The 27,839-nt window shown below is 38.9% G+C and overlaps 1 protein-coding gene across 2 annotated transcripts in view; it reads right to left on the minus strand.

Annotated features, from left to right (window-relative positions):
- Positions 1 to 27,839, minus strand: part of COPG2 (COPI coat complex subunit gamma 2) — a 160,516-nt gene that overhangs the window by 69,985 nt on the left and 62,692 nt on the right. For both annotated transcript variants that reach the window (XM_055284013.2, XM_055284014.2), the window contains 3 exons: positions 27,553 to 27,645; positions 25,868 to 25,954; positions 24,668 to 24,825 (listed from right to left, as the gene is read on the minus strand). In XM_055284013.2, the coding sequence (XP_055139988.1) occupies positions 24,668 to 24,825; positions 25,868 to 25,954; positions 27,553 to 27,645 (338 nt within the window). The remainder of the gene's footprint in view (positions 1 to 24,667; positions 24,826 to 25,867; positions 25,955 to 27,552; positions 27,646 to 27,839) is intronic.

A 27,839-nucleotide genomic window follows, 5' to 3' on the forward strand; every position in this document is an offset into this window, starting at 1 on the left:
AATCAGACAAGAGAAAGAAATAAAGGGCATCCAAATTGGTAAAGAGGAAGTTGAACTGTTGCTGTTCACTGATGATATGATTGTCTACCTAGAAAACCCTAAAAACTCATCCAAAAAGCTCCTAGATCTGATAAATGAATTCGGTAGTTTCAGGTTACAAAATCAATGTACACAAATCAGTAGCACTGCTATACAGCAACAGTGAGCCAGCAGAGAATCAAATCAAGAACTCAACCCCTTTTACAATAGCTGCAATAAAATAAAATACTTAGGAATATATCTAACCAAGGAGGTGAAAGACCTCTACAAGGAAAACTACAAAACACTGCTGAAAGAAACATACATGACACAAACAAATGGAAACACATCCCGTGCTCATGGATGGGTAGAATCAGTACTGTGAAAATGACCATACTGCCAAAAGCAATCTACAAATTCAATGCAATCCCCATTAAAACCATCAAAATAACCACCATCATTCTTCACAGAATTAGAAAAAACAATTCTAAAATTCATATGGAACCAAAAAAGAGCCCATAGCCAAAGCAAGACTAAGCAAAAAGAACAAATCTGGAGGCATCACATTACCTGATTTCAAATTATACTGTAAGGCCACAGTCACCAAAACAGCATGGTACTGGTATAAAAACAGGCACATAGGCCAATGTAACAGAATAGAGAACCCAGAAATATACCCAAATACTTACAGCCAACTGATCTTTGACAAAGCAAGCAAAACTATAAAGCTGAGAAGGGACACCCTTTTCAACTAATGTTGCTGGGATAATTGGCTAGCCACATGTAGGAGAATGAAACTGGATCCTCATCTCTCACCTTATATAAAAATCAACTCAAGAAGGATTAAGGACTTAAATCTAAGACCTGAAACTATAAAAATCCTAGAAGATAACATTGGAAAAACCCTTCTACACAATGGCTTAGGCAAGGATTTAATGATCAAGAACCCAAAAGCAAATGCAATAAAAACAGAGATTAAATAGTTGGGACTTTATTAAACTAAAGAGCTTTTGCACGGCAAAAGGAACAGTCAGCAGAGTAAAGAGACAACCCCGCAGAGTGGGAGAAAATCTTCATAATCTATACATCTGACAAAGGACTAATATCCAGAATCTACAACAAACTCTAACAAATCAGTAAGAAAAAAACAATTCCATCAAAAAGTGCGCTAAGGAATTGAATAGACAATTCTCAAAAGAAGATATACAAATGGGCAACGAACATATAAAAAAAATGCTCAACATTACTAATGATCAGGGAAATGCAAATCAAAACCACAATGTGATACCACCTTACTCCTGCAAGAATGACCACAATCAAAAAAATCAAAAAACAGTACATGTTGGCATGGATGCGGTGAACAGGGAATACTTCTACACTGCTGGTGGGAATGTAAACTAGTACAACCACTATAGAAAAATAGTGTGGAGATTCCTTAAAGAACTAAAAGTAGAACTACCGTTTGATCCAGCAATCCCACTACGCAGTATCTACTTGAGGAAAAGAAGTTATTATATGAAAAAGATACTTCACACACGTTTATAGCAGTACAATCTGCAATTGCAAAATCATGGAACCAACCCAAATGCCCGTCAATCAACAAGTGGATAAGGAAACTGTGGTATATTTATATGATGGAATACTACTCAGCCATAAAAAAGGAATGAATTAATGGCATTCATAGCGACCTGGATGAGATTGGAGACTTATTCTAAGCGAAGTAACTGAGGACTTGAAAACCAAACATTGTATGTTCTCACTTAAATTAGGAGCTAAGTTATGAGGACTCAAAGGCATAAGAATGATACAATGGACTTTGGGGACTTGGGGGAAGAGTGGGAAGGGGGCAAGGGTTAAAGGCTTCAAATATGGTGGAGTGTATACTGCTCTGGTGATGGGTGCACCAACATCTCACAAATCACCACTAAAGAACTTACTCATGTAACCAAATACCACCTGTACCTCAATAACTTACAGAAAAAAAAAATTTTCTTTTGAGACAGAGTCTCACTGTGTTGCCCAGGCTGGAATGCAGTGGCGCTATCTCGGCTCACTGCAAGCTCTGCCTCCCAGGTTCATAACATTCTCCTGCCTCAGCCTCCTGAGTAGCTGGGACTACAGGCGATCGCCACCATGCCTGGCTAATTTTTTGTATTTTTAGTAGACACAGGGTTTCATCATGTTAGCCAGGATGGTCTCAATCTCCTGACATCATCATCTGCCTGCCTCGGCCTCCCAAAGTGCTGGGATTACAGGCGTGAGCCACTGTGCCCGGCCAACTTATGGAAAAATTTTTTTAAAAATAAGTATTTGCAGCATCCTAAATGTGAATCTTTTCCTTCCTATCTATAAGTGGCACCCAAAGTAACTTCTTTCCATTCCAATCAACAAACTATGATTAGAACCATAGTTATTAGCCAACATTCTAACAGTACTAAAAAACTCTTGCATTTTAACAGCAGTTTATAAATTACATATAATTCCTATACTTTAATATTAACCCATCGTAAATTCTATTATATTAAAAATACCATTCAGCTGGGTGTGGTGGCTCACACTTATAATCCTAGCACTTTAGGAGGCCGAGGCAGGCAGATCGCCTGAGGTTAGGAGTTTGAGAACAGCCTGGCCAGCATGATGAAACCCCGTCTCTACTGAAAATACAAAAATTAGCCAGGTATGGTGGCGCATGCCTGTAATCCCAGCTACCCAGGAGGCTAAGGAAGGAGAATCACTGGAACACGGGAGGCGGAGGCTGCAGTGAGCCGAGACGGCACCACTGCACTCCAGCCTGGGCGACAGAGTGAGATTCCATCTCAAAAAAAAAAAAGAAAAATACTATTCAAGAAACTAACAGAAGGCTCTATTCTCTATAGTCCTAAAATGCTTTCCAATATCCAGTTGGATATTGTTACTACAAAAATCATTCTGTTAATGTTAAATGCAAATGAAAATATAATACTTGCTTTTGAATAAAAATTTTAATTGCACAATATTCACCTTTACATTTTTAAATTTAAATTCCTCTTTTAAAACTTAAAACACACACATTGAGACAGTCCTCTTTGACAATCCTCCCCAATGCAGTCCTCTTCTCCCAGCTCCCTAAAGATAATCACTATATGAGAATTTGTTATTTATCTTTCCCGATCTTTAAAAAAATATTTACCCCCCACCGCACACATATACACACAAGGAGAAACTACATTCAGTGTGTAGTTTTTTCTTTTACAGAAATGGCATTGGCTGTATATTTACTTCACATAGTTTTTTTTTTCATGAAACAATAATTAATTCCTGATTAAACATTTTATAACATCCCATAATACAACTAAACATTTTGTCCAATCGTTAATTCAAAGGATGTTAAAGACATCTCTCAATATTTTGATATTACAAGTAATACTGGAATTGAAATCTTTGTATATGTTTCCTTGTAAAAGTGTACAAGTGTTTCTCTGCAGCAGATATGCAGGGGAGAAACTGCTGGATTCCAAACACTGCACAGGTTTACTTTATTTTTTTTTAAGAGTCAGGTCTCACTGTGTCACCCAGGCTAGAGTGCAGTAGCAATTTACAGGTGTGATCACAGTTCATGCAACCTCGAAGGCCTTCAGTGATCCTCCCACCTTAGCCTCCCAAGTAGCTGGTACTATAGGTGCTCACCACCACACCTGCCTAACTTAAAAACAAAAATTTAGAGACAGGGTCTTGCTATGTTGGCCAGGCTAGTCTTGAACTCCTGGCCTCATGCAATCCTTCCACTTCAGCCTCCCCAGTAGCTGGAACTATAGGTGTGTGCCACCGCACCTGGCCATGTTTACTTTTTAATAGATACTACCAAATTACCTTACAAAGTATCTCTACCAATTTATACTCTCAGCAATGTGGTACGAGAGTACCCATGTTCTAGCCAACATTAGATACTACAAAATATTTAAAATTTTTTCAACCTGATAGATGAAAAAATCATGTCATCTTGTTTTAGTCTGCATTTCTCTAATCAATAGTGAGGTGGTGCTTATTTTTGTTTATTGGCAGGTGCATTTCCTCATCTGGAGCTGTATGTTAATCCCAATTTTTTCCATCAGGATATCTTTTCTCCTGATTTGTAGGAGTTCTTTATATATTTGGATAGTAGTCCTCCATGAGTAGCAAATATATGTGTAGCAAATATTTTTCTCCCAGTCTATTTTTGTCTAACTTTGTGTTTTTTAATCACAAAAGATGTTAAATTTTTGTTGCAAAAACTATCAATATTTTCTTTTTTCTATCAAAAGATTGTATTTTTCTTATGTTTAGTTTTAACTAGATGAAAATTTGAGGTTCTGTTTATTTAAGGCTTTACCCCATCTATAACCTATTTTTATGAATGTAAGAGTCCAAATTTCTCAAGGTAATACAAAACTAGAAAATAATATGAACAGATTAAAATTAAACAATATTATAATAATAAAGAAGAAAAATCATATGATTCTTTCCATAATGGCAGGAAAAGCATGATAAAATTTAAAAAAATCTATTCATCATAAAAAATCAATAAACTAGGAATAAAAAGAACTTTTATGATTTGATAAGGGATATCTTTTTTAAAAAATATAGCAAACATGCCAGACTTTTCATCATGCCAAGAGAAGGGCTGATATTAAATACTTCCCTAACCGTGAATGCTGACAGAGATTCCTGCTACTGGCATGCCATGTCATATACCTGTAGGATCTGGGTCACAGCCTCTGATTATACCAGGGAAGGGCTACTTCCCCTCAAAATTTATGCTAGGTTGTCAAAATTGGGCTTACACCAAAACTATGCCATATTATGCTGCTCTTGTATCCCACCTGATCACAACAGTGAGTAGCTGCAGCTTCTGTACTTCATGCAGTTTAAAAACTATAAAACCCAAGGTTGTAAGCCCCATCTCATAGTATGAAAATGCAATTAGACTTCTATACACTGACATAGAAAGAATGGGCAATGTGGGGACAAGTGCATCTGGTATTACTCCAGGCTCTGTAAGTTTTCCCCCAGTGAATATTACTCTAGTAGGCTTTGTATGAATTCTGCTTGGCCATTTGTGCTTAATTACATAAAAACTGTCACAGAAAATTGGACATCAGGTCAGGTTTCTACTGCAGTTTTCTGGAAGTAAAGCAAAGGACCAGAGGTGAAAGACTCATTTTGGCATTTTGGCAGCATGCCCAGTCATCAGGATGGCTAATCACTAACTGCGACTGGGAAACAGCCCTAAAGTTCCAATGAATAAAATATCTGGAAAATAAGACTGGCCAGGTTGGAACTATTTGGTTGTTACTAATGGCCTCGGTGAGAATCTCCAAGGAAGAGGCAAACCCCACTGAAGGGAAGGTTAAGTAATCCCTGATGAAATTATATAGACACACACAGAGAAGTAATGATGCAAAACAAGAGCTGGAACATACTCTTACAGAAAAATAAGGGAGGAAGATTTTCTCTAGCATACATCTACACTAACACAAAGAAAGCTATTATAATAAGGTGGAGTGTTGCTGGCACATAAATAGAAATAAAAAGCAGTGGTGAATATGAGTCCAGAAACAGACCAATCCACGTAAAGACACCTGATTTATAACAAAGCTAATATTGCACAGTAGTGGGTATAGACACATATTTCAACAAATGGTGCTGAGATGATTGGGTATTTATATGGAGAAGAAATTAAATTGCTATCTTATACCATACCCAAAAAAGAAAAACAAAATGAAACAATTCCAGGTAGATTACAAACCTAAAATATGAAAGTTGAAGCTATAATGCTTATGGAAAATAGTACAGAGGATATATTTGTGAATTTGGGGTAAGAAAATGTTTCTTAAGCAAGACACCAAACACATTATTTCTAAAGTAAAAGACTGATAAATGTGACTACCTTACACTTACAGAGCTCTGTTCATCAAAAGACACCAAGAAATGGAAGAGACAAGCTAGAGTATAGGAAAAGCTTCTTGCAACACACACAATCAACATCGGACTCACATTTAGAAGACATAAAGAACTCCTAGAAAATCAATGGGAATAAAGCAGAAAACCAAGTTAAAAACTGGGTAAAACTCAAACAGGTATTTCAATAGAAAGGATATCCAAATGGATAGTAAACACAGAAAAAAGTTGTCAAACTCAGTAACTAGGAAATTACAAATTAAAATCACAATTATTTTTCAAGAACACCAAGGCAATTCAATGGAGAACAAATCGTTTTTCATGAAATGGTGCTAAGACAACTGGATAGCCACATACAAAGAATTAAGTTGAATCCCTATCCCACAGCATACACAAAAATGATCTCAAAATGGATCAAAGACCCAAATGTAAAATGTAAAACTATAACAAACTCTTTGAAGAAAACAGGTGTAAATCTTTGTGACCCTGAATTAGGCAACGGTTTCTTAGGTGTAATACCAAAAGCACAAGCAAACAAAACACAGATAAATTAGACTTTATCAAAATGTAAAACTTCTGTGTTTGAAAGAACACTATATCAAGAAAGTGAAGAGACGACCCAAAGAATTGGAGGAAACATTTATAAATTATGTATCTGCTAAGGGTTTAGTATCCAACATATACAAAGAACTAACACAATTCAACAATAAAAGACAACCTAATTTTTTAAATAGGCAAAGATTTTAAATAGGCATCTCTCCAAAGAAGATATGGAGATTGGCAATAAACATATGAAAAGATGTTCAACATCACTGGTCACCAGGGAAATGCAAATCAAAACCACAATTAGATTCACACAACCTCTTTACACCTACTAGGGTGGGTATAATAAAAAAGACAGACAATGACAAGTGTTGGTAAGGATGTGGAGAAATTGGACTCTCAAACACTGCTGATAAAATGGAAAATGGTGCAGCCCCCCTGGAAAACAGTTTGGCAGGTCCTCAAAAAGCTAAACACAGAGTTATGTTATGACCTAGCAGTTCTACTCCTAGGTATGTACCCCAAAGAACTGAAATGTATTGTCACATAAAAAATTACACATGACCATTTATAGCAGCATTATTCATTAATAGCCAAAAAATGAATACAAGCCAAATGTCCATCAACAGATGAATGGATAAATAAAATATGGTCTATTTATACAATGTAATATTATTCAGCCATAAAGAGAAGCACTAATACTTCTACAACATAAATGAATCTTAAAAACATTATACTAAGTGAAAGAAGCCAGAAACAAAAGGCCACATATTGTGTGATTCCATTTATATGAGATGTCCAGAATAGGCAAATCCAGAGACAAAAAATGGATTTGTATTTTCCAGGGGGAGAGGGAAAAGGATAATGCAGAGTGACTGTTAATGGGTTGGGTGCTTTCTTTGTGAGGTGATAAAAATGGTCTGGAATTAGTGGTGGTGGTTACATAGTTTTGTGAATATACTAAAAATTAACTATATACTTTTAAAAGGTGAGTTTTATGGTTTATGAGTTATATCTCAAAAGTTATAAGCTGGGAAATTATCAAGGAAATATAAAATAGAATTTAAGTGAACAAAAGCTATAAGCAAAAACAAGGGTGAAATCTTAGAAGAAAATACTAAATGAACAAAACAAGATGCAACTCTCTTGAGTACCCCCACACTCCCCTGAGTGTACACTTTTTGCTTTGAAATAAAATCTCTGTACTTTCACTATTTTCTGACTCATCCTTGAATTCCTTCTCATGATGGTGTCAAGAGTCTGGACACTGGCTGGGGCTGAGGTCCCATCGGCATTTGGGGACCCCCCTCCAGCCTACCAGTATCATCTTTATGGCCATTCAGCCCAGAGCATCATCAGCCACATTAGAACCACCAGCAGTTGGTAAGTCCCACTGGGGCCTTAATTGGAGTCTTCTCGTTCTCTGGAGTTACTGCTACTTTCTTCCTTGTTCCTACAGCCTGACTCCCCTCAGCCATAGCGCCTCTGCTCCCTCCAGCTGGAAAACGCAGTTTGCCCTGACAGTGACAAATGGAGGTGGGAAGGCTTTGACCTATACCTGAGCTCTGAGGTGCCATGGTCCTCCTGGACAAGAGGCTAATGAGGGTGAGTAGGGTAAAATCCCATGTCCCAGTGGCTGGACCGCTGCCAAGGAGCATTATGACTTTTTCCTGGGAAGTCTTCTGTTCTCCCAAGGGACCAGCTGTGCTAAGACACTGACCTTGGTTGGGAACTGTTTTCCCTTTCCCATCTCTCTTTAAACCCTGCTTTTGCGGTTTTCTCTTCTCGTGCTTCTTCCTCATACTTCACACAAAAGTTTAGTGAACTCTGGACACAGCAAAATAGGTCCACTGGAATGCCAAATCTAGGCCTATTGTTTTAAGGGGGCCCTTCAAGGTGGCTATTAATTGGCCATGCTGAATTATCTCTACTCTGAAGTTTTACTTTGTAATAAATATTCGGATGGATTTTGGCAGCTTGCTGCTTTCAAACTAGGTCCACACTCATCCTACTCAACCTTGAAACCAAAGCCCCAGGGGCCATGGAAGCCTGGGCAACACTAGGGCTCCAGGGACACCTGAACACCAAGGCAGCCAGCCAAGGGAACACATGGACGACTGTCTCCCTGGCCTGACCATGGAGCTGGTGTCAAGAGCCTGGACACTGGCTGGAGCTGAGGTCCCAATGGCATCTGGGGACTCCACTGCAGCCCACCAGTATCATCTTTACGGCCACCTAGCCCAGAGCATCGGCAGCCACATTAGAACCACCAGCTCATTCACCTGGCATTTTGTAAATGCTGGAACTAGTCCCTCCAAAGAGGGAACTATACTGTTCTTTTCTCTTTCAGGTTGTGCCGAGGACAAGTCAAGGCTATGGGTAACTCTTTTAGAAAATGGGGTGCAATGGCCAGAGTCTAGGACCCTAAAATGCAATACCATCTTGGAATTAAATCTTTTTTGTAAACATCAGAAGAAGTGGACTGAAATAGCATATGTATTAATACAAGCCTTCATGGCTCTTTATCAGAACCTTGACCCTCACGGGAATTGCTGCCTTTGTTATGCTCACAGCCCTTCAGGGGAACCAAATGGGACACCAGACACCCTGCACGATCCCCCTTTTGGGAAACGTACCCCCAGACTCCTGCTAGTCCATCTCCTTACCAACCTTCACACCCTTCTCTACAGAAGGAGCAGAGCCCTGCTGGGGTTGCCCACAGTGCATTTCCTACCTTCTTGACCATTCTAAGTTATGCCCACTTAGGGAGGTGGCCAGTGGGGGTGCTGGGACTATCTGGGTGTGTATACCTTTTTCGATGTCTGATCTAGCCTACTGCAGACAGAGGTTGGGCCAATTTCCAGAGGACCTAACTAAAGTTATGGACAGGTTTTGGGCTCTCTCACTCTCATCTGAGTTAACTTGGGGACATACTCATATTATCTTGTCCATGTGTTGTACCCCTGAGGAAAAGCAGTGTATTTGGGCACAGACCCAGGCTTATGCTGACAACTTGTCGGCTTGGGACCCGAACAATATACTGTAAAGGCCATGTCTGTGCCTAACAGTGGCTCTAATTGGAATTATCAACAGGGCCAGGCTTATCTAAGAAAAAAAAAAAAAAATCACATGATGACTTGTTTAGTGAAAGGAATGAAAAAAATGTACCACTAAGCCTGTGGGCTATGATAAAATAAGGGAAATAACTCAAAGAAAAGATGAAAACCCTGCTGCGTTCCAGAGGAGGCTTGTGAAGGCCCTAAAAAATATATACTAACATTGACCCCAATATTGATGCTGGCCAAATTTTTCTAAGGACATACTTTATTAGTCTATCGGCATCTGACATCAGGAGAAACATGAGGAGGAAAGTGCAGAAATTGGCTTTGGGATCCCAAATGCCTATTAATCACATGTTTCATGTCGCTTTTAGGGTATTCAATAATAGGGACAGGGCTGAAGAGGCTGAAAGGACCCAGCATGGCAAACAATGGGACAGACAGCAGGCCCAAATGACACCCAGGGGGATTCTTCGCCCAAGGACCAAACAGCCCTAACAGCAAACCTGTAGGAAGTGGTTGCTGCTTCTAGTGTAGGAAGCTGGGACATTAGAGCAAGGGCTGGTTCATGGTATAAGATCTCAAGGATGCTTTTTTTTTTGTATCCCTCTGCGCACTGACTCTCAATATTTGTTTGCTTTTGAGTGGACTAATCCTGAAACTACTATTACCCAGCAGTACACCTGCACAGTACTGCCTCAGGGCTTTATGGATAGCCCTTACTTGTTCAGCAATGCCTTGGCATGAGAATTAAGGGAGCTAGAGTTAGAAAGGGGAGCCATACTCCAATATGTGGATGACATCCTTGTATATAGTTCCACTAAAGAGAACTCAGATAAGGATACCATTCAAGTCCTAAACTTCCTGGGAGAAAGATTATCAGGTCTCTCCATCTAAGGCCCAGATTTCTAAAATGGAAATAAAATATCTGGGGTACATCCTAAGCCCAGGAAACCGGATCTCGTCTGTCAAACAAAAGGAGGTTAAGGAGGCTATCTTAAAGATGAGATCTTCGCAAATGAAGAAGCAATTCATTAACTTTCCCAGGTATGGCACGATTTGGATTCCAGAATTTCAGCTCATTACTAAGCCACTGCATGAGGCCCTAACTGGGCCAAAGCATCAACTGCTTGGAGGGGCTTGCACTGCAATAAACCCCATCTTCTGTTCTTATACTAACAATTCAGTATTAGCTGAACTACAAGTTCAAAAGATTTACCAACAGGCTATCCAGCTAAATAACTTCAATAACTCTACCATTCAAACCAGCTGGGACCCCATCAAAAGCTACCTACCTAGTGTGACATGGTTCCTACCTTTCCTAGGACTTCTAGTAGCTATCCTCTTATTACTGGTTTTTAGTCCTTGCTTGTTTAACCTCTGTAAAGTGATGTCTTCTAGGTTGCAAAAGTTCCATGTCAAAATGATGGTCATGCAAGGATTCCAAGCAATCCCTGCCTCAGATGCAGACTCTTCTGATGACCCATCCTTGGGACTCTTAGAGCAGGCAGCCAGAGGTTTCCATGCTGGTGCCAGGCAGGGCCAATGCCCCTAAATCAGCAGGAAGCAGATATAGAAAACTGTCCTCCTCCCTCATCAACCCTTAAGAATAAGGGATGGAAGTCTCTGAGGGGGATAAAATGAGACAGGAATAATACTGGGTGGTCACCTGAGTATAGAAAACTCCAGGCAGCAGTTTCACATGACTAGAGGCTATGGGCTGGGAAGTCCCTGAAAAACAGCATGTGAACAGAGCTGGCTAAGACCAACCAGACCCAATATGGCACTGGATTTGACCTAGATTTCACCTAGGACCTCATTATATGCGCATTAACATACTAAGTCACACACCCATTGGCGCCATGACAGTTACAAGAACACCCGCATTGGGTATGAGTGGGTGGCACTACAGTTCAGAGACATCGCCACCTTTTCCTAGAGATTTTCATAAATATTCTACCCCTTAGTTAAAGCAACCCATAAAGGTAGCAGCCCCAAACCCCCCTTGTGTGGAACTCTCTCTTGAGTATGCCCACACTCCCCTTTCTTGAGTTTGTACATTTCTCTTTGCAGTAAATCTCTATATTTTCACTAGAAGAAAAAAAAAAGAAGACACAAAATATAACATGATTCTATTGACAGAGCGTTCAAAACAAGGCAAAACTAAACTTTACTGTTTAGGGATGCATACCCAGGAAAAATTTGATATGAAATTAGGATAGTAATTTGCTCTGGGGGTAAATAATCATGATCAAGGAAGATATATAAAGCATTTCTGGGGTACAAAGAAATGTGCTACTTCCTAATGCATGTGGTCATTATAAGGGCGTTTCATAGCAACTGTATATATTGGACACACAACTATTATGTTTTACGCAGTTTTCTATAAGTACAGTTTTCAATTTAAAATTTTAGAAAGAATTAATACTGTATATTCTCTCTTAGATGCAGGGTTATAATCAGTAACATGCAAATCAGTTACAGCCTTACATTTTTATATTTGATTTCTCAGTTTCTGAGATAGTTGTGTTAAAGTTTCCATGAAGAGATCAAGAGGACTTAGTTTCCTGTATTAAGATTTTGATGTGCATATTTTGAACCTATATATTGTTAATATTAAGCGTATACAAGTTCGTTCCTGTTATATTTTTTTAGACCATTACTTTTGTCAAAATACAAAATTCCATTTTGTCATTTTTATTTATTTATTTATTTTTTGAGACAAAGACTGTCGCCCAGGCTGGAGTGCTGTGGCACAATCTAGGCTCACTACAACCTCCGCCTCTGGGGTTCAAGAGATTCTTGTGCCTTGGCCTCCCTAGTAGCTGGGACTACAGGAACATGCCACCACGCCTGGCTAATTTTTTTGTATTTTTAGTAGAGACAGGGAGGGTTTTTCCATGTTGCCCAGGCTGGTCTCGAACTCCTGGGCTCAGGCAGTCCACTCACCTTGGCCTCCCAAAGTGCTAGGATTACAGGTGTGAGCCACTATGCCTGGCCCATTTTGTTATTTTTAGTGCTCTACACACTGATTCCTATTTTGGCTTATATTAATATTGTTACATGGCATTTTTTATGTGTGTGAGTGTATAGTTAGTATATATTTTTTATATATTTATTTTCAATGTTTCCTGTCATTTTGTTTATAAGTGTCTTTTGTAAAGGCATAAAGGTCTCGTTTCATTTTGTTTACCCAATCTGAGCCTCTTTTAATATGTAAATTCAATTACATTCATTATATGTTATATTTTGTGTTCTAGCCAGCCTCCAAGATGGCCCCCCAAAATATCCACTTCTACAATTCCACATCCTTGTGTAGACATTATATACACCAGAGTTTGTCTGTGTGACCAAAGGAATACATGAGAGGTGATGGCCTGTCACTTTTGAGATTCGGTTATAAAACACTGCAACTTCCATATCAGGCTCACTCTTTCTCTCAATTCCCTTGCTTTGGGAGAAGCCAGCTGCCATGCTGTGAGAACATTCAGGCAGGAAAAAAGCTCATCATCACTGGTCATTAGAGAAATGCAAATCAAAACCATAATGAGATACCATCTCATGCCACCCAGAATGGCAATCATTAAAAAGTCAGGAAACAACAGATGCTGGAGAGGATGTGGAGAAATAGGAACGCTTTTACACTGTTGGTGGGAGTGTAAATTAGTTCAACCACTGTGGAAGACAGTGTGGCAATTCCTCAAGGGTTTAAACCAGAAATACCATTTGACCCAGCATTCCCATTACTGGGTATATACCCAAAGGATTATAAATCATTCTACTATAAAGACACATGCAATGTATGTTTATTGTGGCACTATTCACAATAGCAAAGACTTGGAACCAACCCAAATGCCCAACAATGATAGACTGGGTAAAGATAATGTGGTACATATACACCATGTAATACTATGCAGCTATAAAAAAGGATGAGTTCATGTCCTTTGCAGGGACATGGATGAAACTGGAAATCATCATTTTCAACAAACTAACACAAGAACAGAAAACCAAACACCGCACATGTTCTCACTCATAAGTGGGAGTTGAACAATGAGAACCCATGGACACAAGGAGAGGAACATCACACATTGGGGCCTGTCGGGGGTGGGAAGCTAAGGGAGGGATAGCATTGGGAGAAATACCTAATGTAGATGACAGGTTGATAGGTGCAGCAAACCACCATGGCACATGTATACCTATGCAACAAAACTGCACGTTCTACACATTCTGCACATGCACCCCAGAACTTAAAGTATAATAAAAAAAGGAAGGAAGGAAGGAAGGAAGGAAGGAAGGAAGGAAGGAAGGAAGGAAGGAAGGCAGGCAGGCAGGCAGGCAGGCAGGCAGGCTCTCAAACTGAGAAACTAAAGCATCTGGCCAACAGCCAGGGAGAAACTGAGGCTTGTCAACAACTATATAAGTAAAATTCTAAGTGGATCTTCCAGGCCCAGATGACTGCAGGCTTGGCCAATGACTTGATTATAAACTAATAGGAGGGTGGGACCTTGAATCAAACTGGACAGATTCTCTCAGATCCCTGACCACAGCAACTGGGGAATAATAAGTATTACTTATAAGCTGTGAATTTTTGGTCCAATATACCACATAGCAAGAGATAACACATACAGTTACATTACTTCTACCTGATTTCTTTCCTGTTATCTATTTGAAGGCTTTACCTCAATCAATTTTTTCCTTATCAATTTTCAATCAACTTTTCCTCATTCCATTTTTCTTCGACATTTTGAAAGCTTTACATTCAATTTACATTCTTTATATAATTAAATATTATATTAGCTATATCTATAATATTAACAATAAAGTTTTATATTATTACCATATTTTCCTCCCATACAAGATGACAACACACATACACAGCATACTTTTACTTCCATCTAATACCACCTTCCTTTTTTTACTTTTTTTGAGACAAAGTCTTGCTCTGTTGCCCAGGTTGGAGTATAGTGGCACAGTCTCAGCTCACTGCAACCTCTGCCTCCTGGGTTCAAGCAATTCTCCTGTTCAGCCTCCTGAATAGCTGGGATTACAGGCACACACCATCACACCCAGCTAATTTTTGTATTTTTAGTAGAGACGGGGGTTTCATCATATTGGCCAGGCTGGTCTCGAACTCCTGACCTCAAGTGATCCTCCTGCCTCGGCCTCCCAAAGTGCTGGGATTACAGGCATGAGCCACCGCACCCGGCCAACCACTTTCCTTTTTTTTTTTTAAAGCTTATGGCATCCAGTATTACCAGATAGTCTCACATCCAAGTACTAACCAGGCCCAACTTTGCTTAGCTTCCAAGATCAGATGAGACCTGGCTTGTTTAAGGTGGTATGGCCATAAACTAATACCACCTTCTACACCATTATTTATCATGTTGTCATCCTCTGGAATTTTAGAGCTTGTTACTAATTAAAAAAAATTATTTTTAAACATCAATTCAGAATTATCAACTTTTCTACCCCAAATAAGAACCATCCAGCTAAGACACTCTCAAACCCAACCTGCAAAAATTATATGGAAAAATAAATATTTACTATCCCTTTAATCTGGTGTTACACATGACAGTATGAAAATCATACGTGAATTACTACAGAATTAATGTGCTCCTACCTCAGAGATAATCACTATACTAACTTTCAATACCATAGGTTAGTTGTGCCTATGTTAAGTCTAAAATAAACATAAATGGAACTATATAAAATGTATTCATTTGTGTATGACTTCTTGGTGAGATGTATTTATGTGATTGTATTTAACAGTAATTGTTCATTTCCATTATTGTATACTATTTGACTATATGAATATACCACAATTTATTTTTTGATTCTAGCACTGATAGACATTTGGACTGCTTCCATTTTGTGGCAATTTGGGCATGGTGGCTCACGCCTGTAATCCCAGCACTTTGGGAGGCTGACACAGGTGGATCACCTGAGGTCAGGAGTTCAAGACCAGCCTGGCAAACATGGTCACACTCCGTCTCTACTAAAAATACAAAAAATTGGCAGGGCATGGTGGCGCGTGCCTGCAATCCCAGCTACTGGGGAGGCTGAGGCAGGAGAATCACTTGAACCCGGGAGGCAGAGGTTGCAGTGAGCCAAGATGGCACCATTACACTCTGGCCTGGGCACAGGAGCAAAACTCAGTCTCAAAAAAAAAAAAAAAAAAAAAAAAAAAAAAAAAAAAAAGACATTCTGTGGCAATTATGAATAACAGTACTATAGGCATCTTGTACAGTTGATCCTCAAACAACATGGGGTTAACAGTGCCAACCCCCATGTAGCTGCAAATTCACATGTAACTTTTGACTCCCCCAAAACATCACTAATAACCTACTATTAATCATCTTGTTGATAACAAAAATAGTTCATTAACACGTTTTATGTTATATGTAATATGTATTGTATTCTTACAATAAAGCAAGCTAGAGAAAAGAAAATATTAAGAAAATCGTAAGGAAGAGAAGATATAACTATTCATTAAGTGAAAGTGGATCATCATAAAGGTCTTTATCTTTACATTGAGTAGGCTGGGGTGGAAGAGGAGGTCTTGATGTCTCAAGGGTGGCAGAGGCGGGAGAAAATCCACGTGTAAGTGGACCCATGCAGTTCAAACCCATGTTGTTCAAGAATCAACTGTATGTCTTTTAACACACAAATGTATGTATTTCTGTTTGGTTATTCATAAGAAGCCAATTGGGACTGTAATTAGGGGTTTGTGGAATCCATAGGTCAATTTAAGAAGATGTATCTTTACAATATTGAATATTCCATAAATGTTATATACCTCATTTACTTAGGTCATACTTTAATATTATGTAATTTTCTGTGTAGAGATAGACACAAATTTTAGCAGATACATTCCCAAGGATTTGATTTCAATATAATTATAAATCGTACCATCTTTTCAAAATGTTATCTTTTTGATGGGTTGCTGGAATAAGAAATAATACGACTTTGGATATTGACCAGCAACGCTGGTAACTTTACATATGAGCTCTAATAGATAATGTACAGGTTATTTTGCATTTCCTATATATACAGCCATATTGTCTCCAAATATACTGTTACATCCTCCTTTCAAATTTTTAGACATTTTATTTTCTTCACTTATTGCACAAAGTAAGCCTTCTGGCAAAATACTATTTGAAAAATAAAAATAGCAGGCATTTTTGTCTCTCATTCACAATCTCAAGGGGAAAGCTTTTAATAGTCCACCAATAAGTATAAAGTTTAGTAGAGTTTTTTTGTACTGTTGTCGGAATAATCATGTTCCCTTCCAGTCCTGGTTTGCAGAGATTTCAATCATGAATTGCCATTAAATTTTATCAACTGCTTTTTTCTGCACCCATTAAGGCATTAAGACTCTTCTGTATTTTTAAAATGAGGTATATTATGCTATGTTTTACTGTTAGATCAACCTTATACTACTAGAATAAACCCATACTGGGAAATATTTGGTCATTATTTCTTCATATATATTTTTTGCTCCATTCTATCACCTTTGCTTCTGGATTCCAATTACATATGTGTTAGGCCACTTGATCTTATCCCACAGTTCTTTGAGGCTCTTTATTTTCTTTAATCTGTTTTCTCTCTGTTCTTCAAATTAGCTACTTTCTCTTGTTCTATCTTCAAATTCACTAACTCTCTTTGACTCTCTCATCAGCCATCTCTAATCTGCTGTTAAGTCCATTCAGCAAACTATCTGATTCAGTTATTGTACTTGCTGGGGCAGAATGGCTCCCCAAAGATGTCTACGTCTTCATTCCTAGAACGATGAATATGTTACGTTACAACATGGCAAAGGAACTGTGCTGATATAATTATGATTGTCACCTAAATTACCCAGGTAGGTGCAATCTAATCACACGAGCACTTTAAAGCAGATGTGCTGAAAGAGGAGGCAGAAGAAATGTGGCAGAAAGGCAAATCAGAGAGATTCAAAGTGCAGCTCAACACACCATTGCTGGCTCTGACATGTATGAATCAACATGCAAGGGACTCAAGAGAGGCCTTTAGTTGCTCATTGAAAGCTTGAGAAGGAATACAGGCAACCTCTAGAGGCACAGACTAACCTCCAGCTGAAAGCCAGCAAAGAAACAGAGACCTACAACCTACAGTCTCAAGGAAATGAATTTGGCCAATGACTTAAATGAGATTGGAAGTGGATTCTTCCTCAAAGCCTCCAGTAAGCAACAGCACTCCACCAACATCTTCACTTTAGCCCCATGAGGCCTGTGTCAGACTTCTAATCTATAGATCTATGAGATAATAAATGGATCTTGGAAGCCATTACATTTAATGGTAATTTGTTACGGCAGCAATAAAAAAAACTAACAGATTTTGGTACCTGTAAGCGAAGTGTTACTGCAACAAAAACCCAAATTGTAGAACTGACTGGAATTAGGCACTGGGTGGAAGCTTGGAAGAATTTTGAGGAGCATGATGGAGGAAGCCTAGTTTTGAAGAGACTTATAAGAAATCTGATCTTAAGTGATCCACCCACCTCAGCCTCCCAAAGTGCTGGGATGCCTATAGTCCCAGCTACTCAGGAGGCTGAGGCATATGAATGGCTTGAACTCAGGAAGCGGAGGTTGTAGTGAGCTGAGACTGTGCCACTGTACTCCAGCCTGGGCAACAGAGCAAGACTTTAAAAAAAAAAAATGAAAGAAAGAAAGAGAGAGAGAGAGAAAGAGAGAAAGAAAAAGAAAGAGAGAGAGAGAAAGAAAAGAAAAGAAAGAAACAAGGAAGGAAGGAAGGAAGGAAGGAAGGAAGGAAGGAAGGAAGGAAGGAAGGAAGGAAGGAAGGAAGGAAGGAAGGCAGGCAGGCAGGCAGGCAGGCAGGCAGGCAGGCAGGCAGGCAGGCAGGAAGGAAAGAAGGAAGGAAGGGGAAAGAAAGATCAATTGATCTGGTTTTTAAGGACACTGCTGGTCAAGGCTTATGAACTGCCTACAGAAATCTGGACTTAAAAGATGCTGTAGTGAGGGCTCAGAAGGAAGTGAAAAACATGTTAATGTAAATTTGAGTAAGGTAGATCCTTGTTATTATGTATTGGCAGAGAGCTTAGTGAATTTGTGCCCTGTTGTTATTTGTGAAGCAGAACTTGTAAACGATGACATTGGATATTTACTTGAGGAAAATTCCAAAAATGAAGATGTGACCCAGTTTTATCTTGCTGTTTACGGTAAAATGTGAAATGACAAATTTCACCTATGAAGAGCAACTTTGTCCTGTGCCCGAGTTCCAGCCTCTCTGCAATCTTCCCTTCCTGACAGCCTATCTTATGAATTTTACATTTGCTTAGCTGGCCCCCGAATTACATAATCAATGAACAAATCTCTACATATTTATATCCTCCAGGTTCTACTTCTCTCGTTGAATCCTGACAGAGTATTTTTAAGCTCTAGAATTTCTACTTAGCTCTTTTTGTAGTTTCCATTTCCCCTGTTCATTCATGATAACTATTTTCCATTAAAGTCATGGACAAGGCTGGGTGCGGTGGTGCACACCTATAATACCAGCACTTTGGGAGGCTGAGACAGATTGATTGCTTGAGCTCAGGAGTTTGAGACCAGCATGGGCAACATTGCAAAACCCCATCTCTGCAAAAAGTACAAAAACTAGCCAGGTGTGGTGGTACATCCCTGTAGTCCCAGCAACTTGGGAGGCTGAGGTGAGAGGATTGCTTGAACGTGGAAGGCAGAGGTTGCAGTGAGCCAGGATCACACCACTGCAGTCCAGGCTTCACAATAGAGTGAGAGACTCTGTCATAAATAAATAAACAAATAAATAAAGTCATGGACAAATTTATAATAGATGCTACAAAGTTTTTGTTTGCTAATTCCAATGTCTGGATCACATCAGGGTCAGTTTCTACTGATTGCTTTTTCTCTTGGCTACTAGTCACATTCTCCACATTCTTTGTACTTCTGGTAATTTTTACCATCTACTAAACATTGTAATGATATACTGTAAAGACTCTAGAACTTATGGAGTTTCTTTAGCAAGAAGCTTGGCTGGGATCAAACTCCAAACTTTATTTCCTCCATAGTGAGTTGCAGCTGAATTCTCCATTCAGTTCTTTCATCTTACAACTACTGCTTTTGGAAGGTCTCCTAGAGTATTCTCCTGTATATATGTAGCTCAGTTGGTAAGCCAGTGATTTTTGCAGAGTTTAAAATTCATTTTGAGACTCATTCCTTTTATGGCTCCCTCTTTTCCACGTTTTCCACTCTAAGTTTTCAGTTACTCTTTCAACCTCAAACTGTTTTGACCACTCTGTCCAGAAATACTGTAGCTTTCTGTCATCCTACACTGAGGAATTATACAATGCCCTCAGGAGAACGGCAAAAAAAACCCACAAATTTCACCCAGTATAGCTTTTGTCTTTCAGGCATCAACTGCTTCCCTCCAGTTTTTGCTTGCTTTTCACCACTCCCCAATATTTTCATACTGTTGTGAGTTATCTTCGTTTGGGGAAGGCATATCTTTGTATTAATGACAATCATTATTTGCAGGAGGATTAAGCTGGCCAAGCTACACCACTATTGGAAGGAGGAAGCTCAACTGAATATTTTTAAATATTCCATTTTATCTTCTCTGTTGACATTTAAGATCTATATGTTTTACAAATTTTTTTTGTTAGTTATAATATTCATCCTCAAGAGATTACAATATTCATCCTTATCATAGTGTATCATCAAATAATATACTACTGCATGAATGATACAAAAACTTTACAAATGTCCATTTTTCTCCCTCATGCCCTTTATACTACTATCTTCATATATTTCACTTCTACATATATATAAGCCCTACAATTTGCAGCTGGTTTTAGTAAAAATTGTACATATTTATAATTTACCTACATATTTACCTTTTAATTTACCTACACATTTACCCTTTCTCTTGTTCTTCATTCCTCCTGAAGATCCAGGCATCCATCTACTATCATTTGTTTTTAGCTGGAAAAACTCCTTTTAGCATCCTTCATGATGCAGGTATGCGGACACAAATCCTTTCAGGTTTTTGTTTTTTCCTGGTTGAAAATGTTTTAATTTCACCTTCATTTGGAGGAATACTTTTAGAGTATAGAACTCTAGATTTTCAGTTATTTGTTTCAACAATTTTAAGATGTCCATTATCCTCTCGTATCCATTTTTCTAATGAGAAGTCAACCATTCTTATTTTTGTTTCCCTGAATCTATGAATCTAATGTGCCTTTTTTTTTCTTTTTTTTTTTATTATTATACTTTAGGTTTTAGGGTACATGTGCACAATGTGCAGGTTTGTTACATATGTATCCATGTGCCATGTTGGTTTGCTGCACCCATTAACTCGTCATTTAGCATTAGGCATATCTCCTAATGCTGTCCCTCCCCCCTCCCCCAAACCCACAACAGTCCCTGGAGTGTGATGTTCCCCTTCCTGTGTCCATGAGTTTTCATTGTTCAATTCCCACCTATGAGTGAGAACATGCGGTGTTTGGTTTTTTGTCCTTGCAATAGTTTACTGAGAATGATGTTTTCCAGTTTCATCCATGTCCCTACAAAGGACATGAACTCATCATCTTTTATGGCTGCATAGTATTCCATGGTGTATATGTGCCACATTTTGTTAATCCAGTCTATCGTTGTTGGACATTTGGGTTGGTTCCAACTCTTTGCTATTGTGAATAGTGCCGCAATAAACATATGTGTGCATGTGTCTTTATAGCAGCATGATTTATAGTCCTTTGGGTATATACCCAGTAATGGAATGGCTGGGCCAAATGGTATTTCTAGTTCTAGATCCCTGAGGAATCGCCACACTGACTTCCACAATGGTTGAACTAGTTTACAGTCCCACCAACAGTGTAAAAGTGTTCCTATTTCTCCACATCCTCTCCAGCACCTGTTGTTTCCTGACTTTTTAATGATCACCATTCTAACTGGTGTGAGATGGTATCTCATTGTGGTTTTGATTTGCATTTCTCTGATGGCCAGTGATGATGAGCATTTCTTCATGTGTTTTTTGCCTGCATAAATGTCTTCTTTTGAGAAGTGTCTGTTCATGTCCTTCGCCCACTTTTTGATGGGGTTGTTTTTTTCTTGTAAATTTGTTTGAGTTCATTGTAGATTCTGGATATTAGCCCTTTGTCAGATGAGTAGGTTGCAAAAATTTTCTCCCATTCTGTAGGTTGCCTGTTCACTCTGATGGTAGTTTCTTTTGCTGTGCAGAAGCTCTTTAGTTTAATTAGATCCCATTTGTCAATTTTGGCTTTTGTTGCCATTGCTTTTGGTGTTTTAGACATGAAGTCCTTGCCCATGCCTATGTCCTGAATGGTATTGCCTAGGCTTTCTTCTAGGGTTTTTATGGTTTTAGGTCTAACATGTAAGTCTTTAATCCATCCTGAATTAATTTTTGTATAAGGTGTAAGGAAGGGATCCAGTTTCAGCTTTCTACATATGGCTAGCCAGTTTTCCCAGCACCATTTATTAAATAGGGAATCCTTTCCCCATTGCTTGTTTTTGTCAGGTTTGTCAAAGATCAGATAGTTGTAGATATGCGGCATTATTTCTGAGGGCTCTGTTCTGTTCCATTGATCCATATCTCTGTTGTGGTACTAGTACCATGCTGTTTTGGTTACTGTAGCCTTGTAGTATAGTTTGAAGTCAGGTGGCGTGATGCCTCCAGCTTTGTTCTTTTGGCTTAGGATTGACTTGGCGATGTGGGCTCTTTTTTGGTTCCATATGAACTTTAAAGTAGTTTTTTCCAATTCTGTGAAGAAAGTCATTGGTAGCTTGATGGGGATGGCATTGAATCTATAAATTACCTTGGGCAGTATGGCCATTTTCACGATATTGATTCTTCCAACCCATGAGCATGGAATGTGCCTTTTTTTTAAAAAAGGCGACTTTCAAGCTTTTCTTTCATTCTTTCTCTTTTAGTTTTCAACTTTTTACTTGTGATATATATGACTAGGTTATGATTAGGTGTGGCTTTTATTTATCCTACTTGAGTGTCACTGGCCATCTTGGATTCATTTTGGGTTTGTTGTTGTTATTTTCTGAGATGGGGATCTCACTCTGTCACCCGCGTTGGAGTGCAGTGGTGTCATCTCAGGTCACTGTAACCTCCACCTCCCAGCCTCCCATGCTCAACCAATCCTCCCACCTCAGACTCCTGAGTAGCTGAGACCACAGGCCTGCATCACCATGCCTGGCTAGTTTTTGTATTTTCTTCTGATAGAGATGGGGTTTTGCCATGTTGCCCAGGCTTGTCTTGAACTCCTGAGCTCAAGCGATTCACCTGCCTCAGCCTCCCAAAGTGCTAGGATTACAGCCGTGAGCCACTGCACCCAGCCCCTTTCATTCATTTTGGAAAATTCTCATCCACTGATATGGTTAGCCTGTGTCCCCACCCAAATCTCATCTTGAATTTCCACGTGCTATGGGAGGGACCAACTGGGAGGTAATTGAATCATGGGGGCAAGTCCTTCCCGTGCAGTTCTCATGACAGTAAGTCTCATGAGATCTGACGGTTTTAAAAATGGGAGTTTCCCTGCACAAGCACTCTCTCTCTTTGCCTGCTGCCATCCATTCAAGACGTGACTTGTTCCTCCTTGCCTTCCACCATGATTGTGAGGCTTCCCCAGCCACGTGGAATTGTAAGTCCATTAAACTTCTTCCTTTTGTAAATTGCCCAGTCTCGGGTATGTCTTTATCAGTAGCATGAAAACGGACTAACACATCCATTATCTCTTCAAAGATTTATTCTGCTCCATTCTGTTTCCTTTCCTTCTGAGACTCATTACACAAGTATTAGACTTTTTGATATATTCCCTAGGCTTCAGATGTTCTATTATTTTATTTTATTTTCTTATTTTTCTCCCTATGCTTCAGTTTGGACAATTTCTATTGACTTGTCTTTAAGTTCTCTAATCTTTTTTCCACTGTGTCCAATCTGCTATTAAGGGCTTCAAAAAATTTTTTATTTTTGATATTGTATTTTTTGGTTCAAGATTTTTTTTTCTAGTTTCTATTTATCTATTGAATTCCTTACCCATTTACACATTTTGTCCATCTTTTCCACTCTTTAGTGGAAAGATGTAATTTACAAAAGTTACAAAAGTTCACTTTACAAAACTCCTTTGGTGTTCACTTTACGAAAGTTGTTTAAAAGTCACTGCCTAGTAATTTCTAAAGTCACTGCCTCCTAATTTCTGTATGTGGGTCATCTGTAAGTCAGCTTCTACTGACTGCTTTTCTTCCTCTTGTTTATGGGTTACATATCCCTGACTCTTTGTGTTTTTTGATTGTTTGCTAGACACTGCTTACAAAGATGCAGTAGAGACTGATGTAAATAATACTTATCATTAGAAAAGTGCAGGTCCCTTTTCATTTTTAGCAGTTAATAGTTGATCTGGGTCAGGACTTTGCTGCAGCTTTAATTAAATTCAGTTATCTGCTGTTTACAAATGATCTGAGGAACAGATCAGGATTCCCCTTTCAGCAGGGCATTAGTAGTAGTGGCAGATTCTAGAGGTCTTTCTCTGTGTTACACCTCAGTTTCCCAGGCCACATAAGAAATCTTTGTTTTAGAGCTAAGCCATAAGCCTTCAGGCTGGGGAAGGGGTCTTCTTTGCTCCCTAGATCCATGCCCAGCTTACTATACCTCAAAAGATCTCTTTCCTGCCCTTCCCTAGCCTTCAAAAGACTGCTGAAGTATATTTGGTCACCTTATGTGCCTCAGACTTGCGGAATGATCTTGGGCAAATCACTAAATGCAGTACTTCAACATTCTCTTTTATAAAAATAAAAGGGATAGATAGGATAATTCTTAATGTCCCCGCCAACTTTCATATTTAATTATCTACATATCTTATGATCAATGCATATATTTTTTGTTCAATATCAGTTTGTTAATGTGCTATTAATAATTAAGTGCATACACAAGAGCATACATTAAGGTTAAAAAAAGTGTGACTTGAAATTCCATAATTTTTTTAAAAAATTGAAAAACATCGAACTCATCTGTAAAGTCAGCACTGCCCCAAAAAAATTCATGAAGGAAATAAACTCTAAGGTATATTAACTTTGCAAATGGAAAATAACCCAGGTTTAGGTGAAGACACTTACCCATCCTCAGTTTCTTTTAGTAAGCGACTGGCAATTCGGATCAGCATGCAGTAAGCAAACTGTGACTTGAGACCAGATTTAGTAAACTTATTCAACATCTTGGAAACAGCAAGTCGATCATTCTTTCTAAGGTGATACAGGACTCCCAATGCATGGTACTAAAGAACATGAAAAAGAAGGTAGGACATGGATTAGAAAGACATCAAAATATTTACACAAAAATAGAATTACATGGAACTAGATTAAAGATTTCTTTAAAATACCCAGGTCACAGATACACAAATTTTTTTTCACACTAAGCTAAACACAGGCAAGACTAAAAAGATTAAATGTTTCTAATTTACCCCCCAGAAGCTGTCAATTCAGACTGGCAGGTATAAGGGAGGTGACATACAATCTGAAGATGGCTCTAGCAGACTCAACACTGGCTCACACATCCTCAGTACACACGCTCTCGGGTCCAGGGCTTTACTGGTGCTAGCTGTCTCTACGAGTGGCTTTACATCATCTGTGGCCACCTTAGTAATTAAAGGATTAATCTCCTAAAGCAGGCTACAAGAGTGTCATTATCTTGACACTTTGTATAAAAACACATGATCAGAGTCAGGAGAACGAGAGTGTTTTCCAAGGGAAAAATGACTACTCTGTTTCCTAATAACTGAATATGCTACCATAGAAGTTATAAACATCAAGAGGGCATAAACACCCTCTCAAATAAAATGGGGTACTTTACATACAATTTCCAGTGAAGAATTTAATCTTGTTCCTCTTAAGAATAACCTAATAAATATCAAAAGAAGCTCTTTTTGACAAAATGGTTTCAAACTTTCATAAAGTAAAAGCTGCTCCGTATGATTTTTATAATGCCTATAATCAAGGCCTCAGAACTTGGAATTATCTTTTTACACAAATTATTTTTCAAATAAAAGACTGCAATGAGCATCTCAATCTACTACTGAATATAAAAATCTTTCCCAAATATTCCTACAAAGGGTCATCTAGCTTCTACAAAACACTTGAAGGGCAGTATTCAAATGGCAGTAATCATAATTAGTGAGATTCCTACTTCAGAATACGTACTAGTAGCTGCTTAATTTGCCTTTAGTTAATGTTTATCTAGGGAATCAATACACTGCCCCTACAATACAGGTTTAAAGAATGCTGATCCTGAGACAAGTTAATGTGATTCAATGACAGTACCTGGACCATAATATTATCACTTGATGCAGCTTCTTGGGCTTCATTGATCCAGCGCTTAACCACATCATAGCTTATCTTCATCATGTGCTAAATACAGAAAAAAAAAATGAGAATAAATAGTGCATGGTCACTAGAAGCTTGGAAACATGAGTTAGTTTTCTTGGAAAATCACAGACACTTCCCAAAAGGAAGAAAACTATGTAGCTCTTATAAGTCTATTTTGTGTCTCTACTCCTGGAGCAACTGATAAACCAGAAGTATTTTCTCCCATACCTGTTACAAAGGTGAGTATATGTAAGCTGGGAGAGGTGTGTAAAAGGAAGTAATGAAAGAGGAAGAACAGGATGGGGATGGACAGTCAACAGAATGGTGCTTAAATAACGTTATCGTAACAAGCTTTACTTCCAGGAAACTCCCCTGGAAGAAAGAGAGTACTAGTATATTCTCTGCTATAAAACTCAGCCAATTATATTCCACAATCAGGAACTCTTGTATTTAGATGTCTTACACATTCACACATAGGTAACTGATGTTAATCAAATGCAATATGATAGGTTTTAATCTATAAATTGTGTTCTGCTGAAAAATGGAAAGAAAAATATATTACTAAAAAAAAGACCACTTCCGGGGAGGAAATTCAGAAGTGGGACAGGAAACTTTGGATTGAAGGACACACGTAGACAAAGGCACCAGAAAAAGCAGAGGACAAAGAGACAAGTAGTAGAAGTCATAAAGGCAGGTCATAAAGAAGATTTTAAATGAAAGAAAAGTGCCCTAGGTTTCTTCCCTGTCCCATACCCCACACTTACCCCTCTTTTATTATGTGTACAACATAATTTTCAGATTTCCAAAACCTTTCAAACATACGAAAATTTTATGTTTTTAATTGCTCAGTGATCCTATGGATCAGCAATCTCCAACCTTTTTGGCACCAGGGATTGGTTTTATGGAAGACAATTTTCCCATGGACAGAGGGCAGGGGCATAGTTTTTGGATGAAACTGTTCCACCTCAGATCATTAGGCATTAGATTCTCATATGAGGCCGGCAACCTAGATCCCCACATGCGTAGCTCACAATAGGGTTCGAACTCCTATGAGAATCTAACACTGCTGCTGGTCTGGCAGGAGGCGGAGCTCAGGCAGTAATGCTCGCTTGCCTGCCACTCACCACCTGCTCTGCAGCCCAGTTCCTAACAGGCCACGGACCAGTACTGGTCTGAAGCCCTGGGGTGGGGACCCCTGCTCTAGATAAAACATACTTGGATAAAGTAATAGAGGTGTATACATTTTTTTTTTTTTTTTTTTTGAGACGGAGTCTCGCTCTGTCACCCAGGTTGGAGTGCAGTGGCGCGATCTGGGCTCACTGCAAGCTCCGCCTCCCAGGTTCACACCATTCTCCTGCCTCAGCCTCTCCGAGTAGCTGGGACTACAGGCGCCCGCCACCATGCCTGGCTAATTTTTTTTTTTTTTTTAGTAGAGACGGGGTTTCACCATTGTCTCGATCTCCTGACCTCGTGATCCGCCTGCCTCGGCCTCCCAAAGTGCTGGGATTACAAGCGTGAGCCACCGCGCCCCGCCACATATTTTTAACTGTTTCATCTGTGAGAGAATCATAGTGATACTTTGTTTTCGCAACTCAAAACCGTACCATGCTTAAGAACTAGGAAGCTGCTTGTTCACTTACCAGGGAAGACACCAGTGCTGAACTGGATACACTGGAAACTTTATCCACAATGGCCTGCTTCATGTATCTCTCAATGGCTTGCAACATTGTTCCCTAATAACATTCAAAAAGAAAAAATTGTTATGGAAAAGCATGTTTATCCAAAATTACTCTTACACTTCAAAATAATTTTCAAAAACAAATCTTGTATTTGTTTCTGTGCAAATATTTAGAATGCACTAAAAGGATGATAATATAGTAATAATATCCCAAAGGGCAGAACCCAAACAACAAAGTTGAAGCTTTAA

This window comes from Symphalangus syndactylus, chromosome 6, assembly GCF_028878055.3.
Source record: "Symphalangus syndactylus isolate Jambi chromosome 6, NHGRI_mSymSyn1-v2.1_pri, whole genome shotgun sequence".
NCBI lineage: Eukaryota > Metazoa > Chordata > Mammalia > Primates > Hylobatidae > Symphalangus > Symphalangus syndactylus.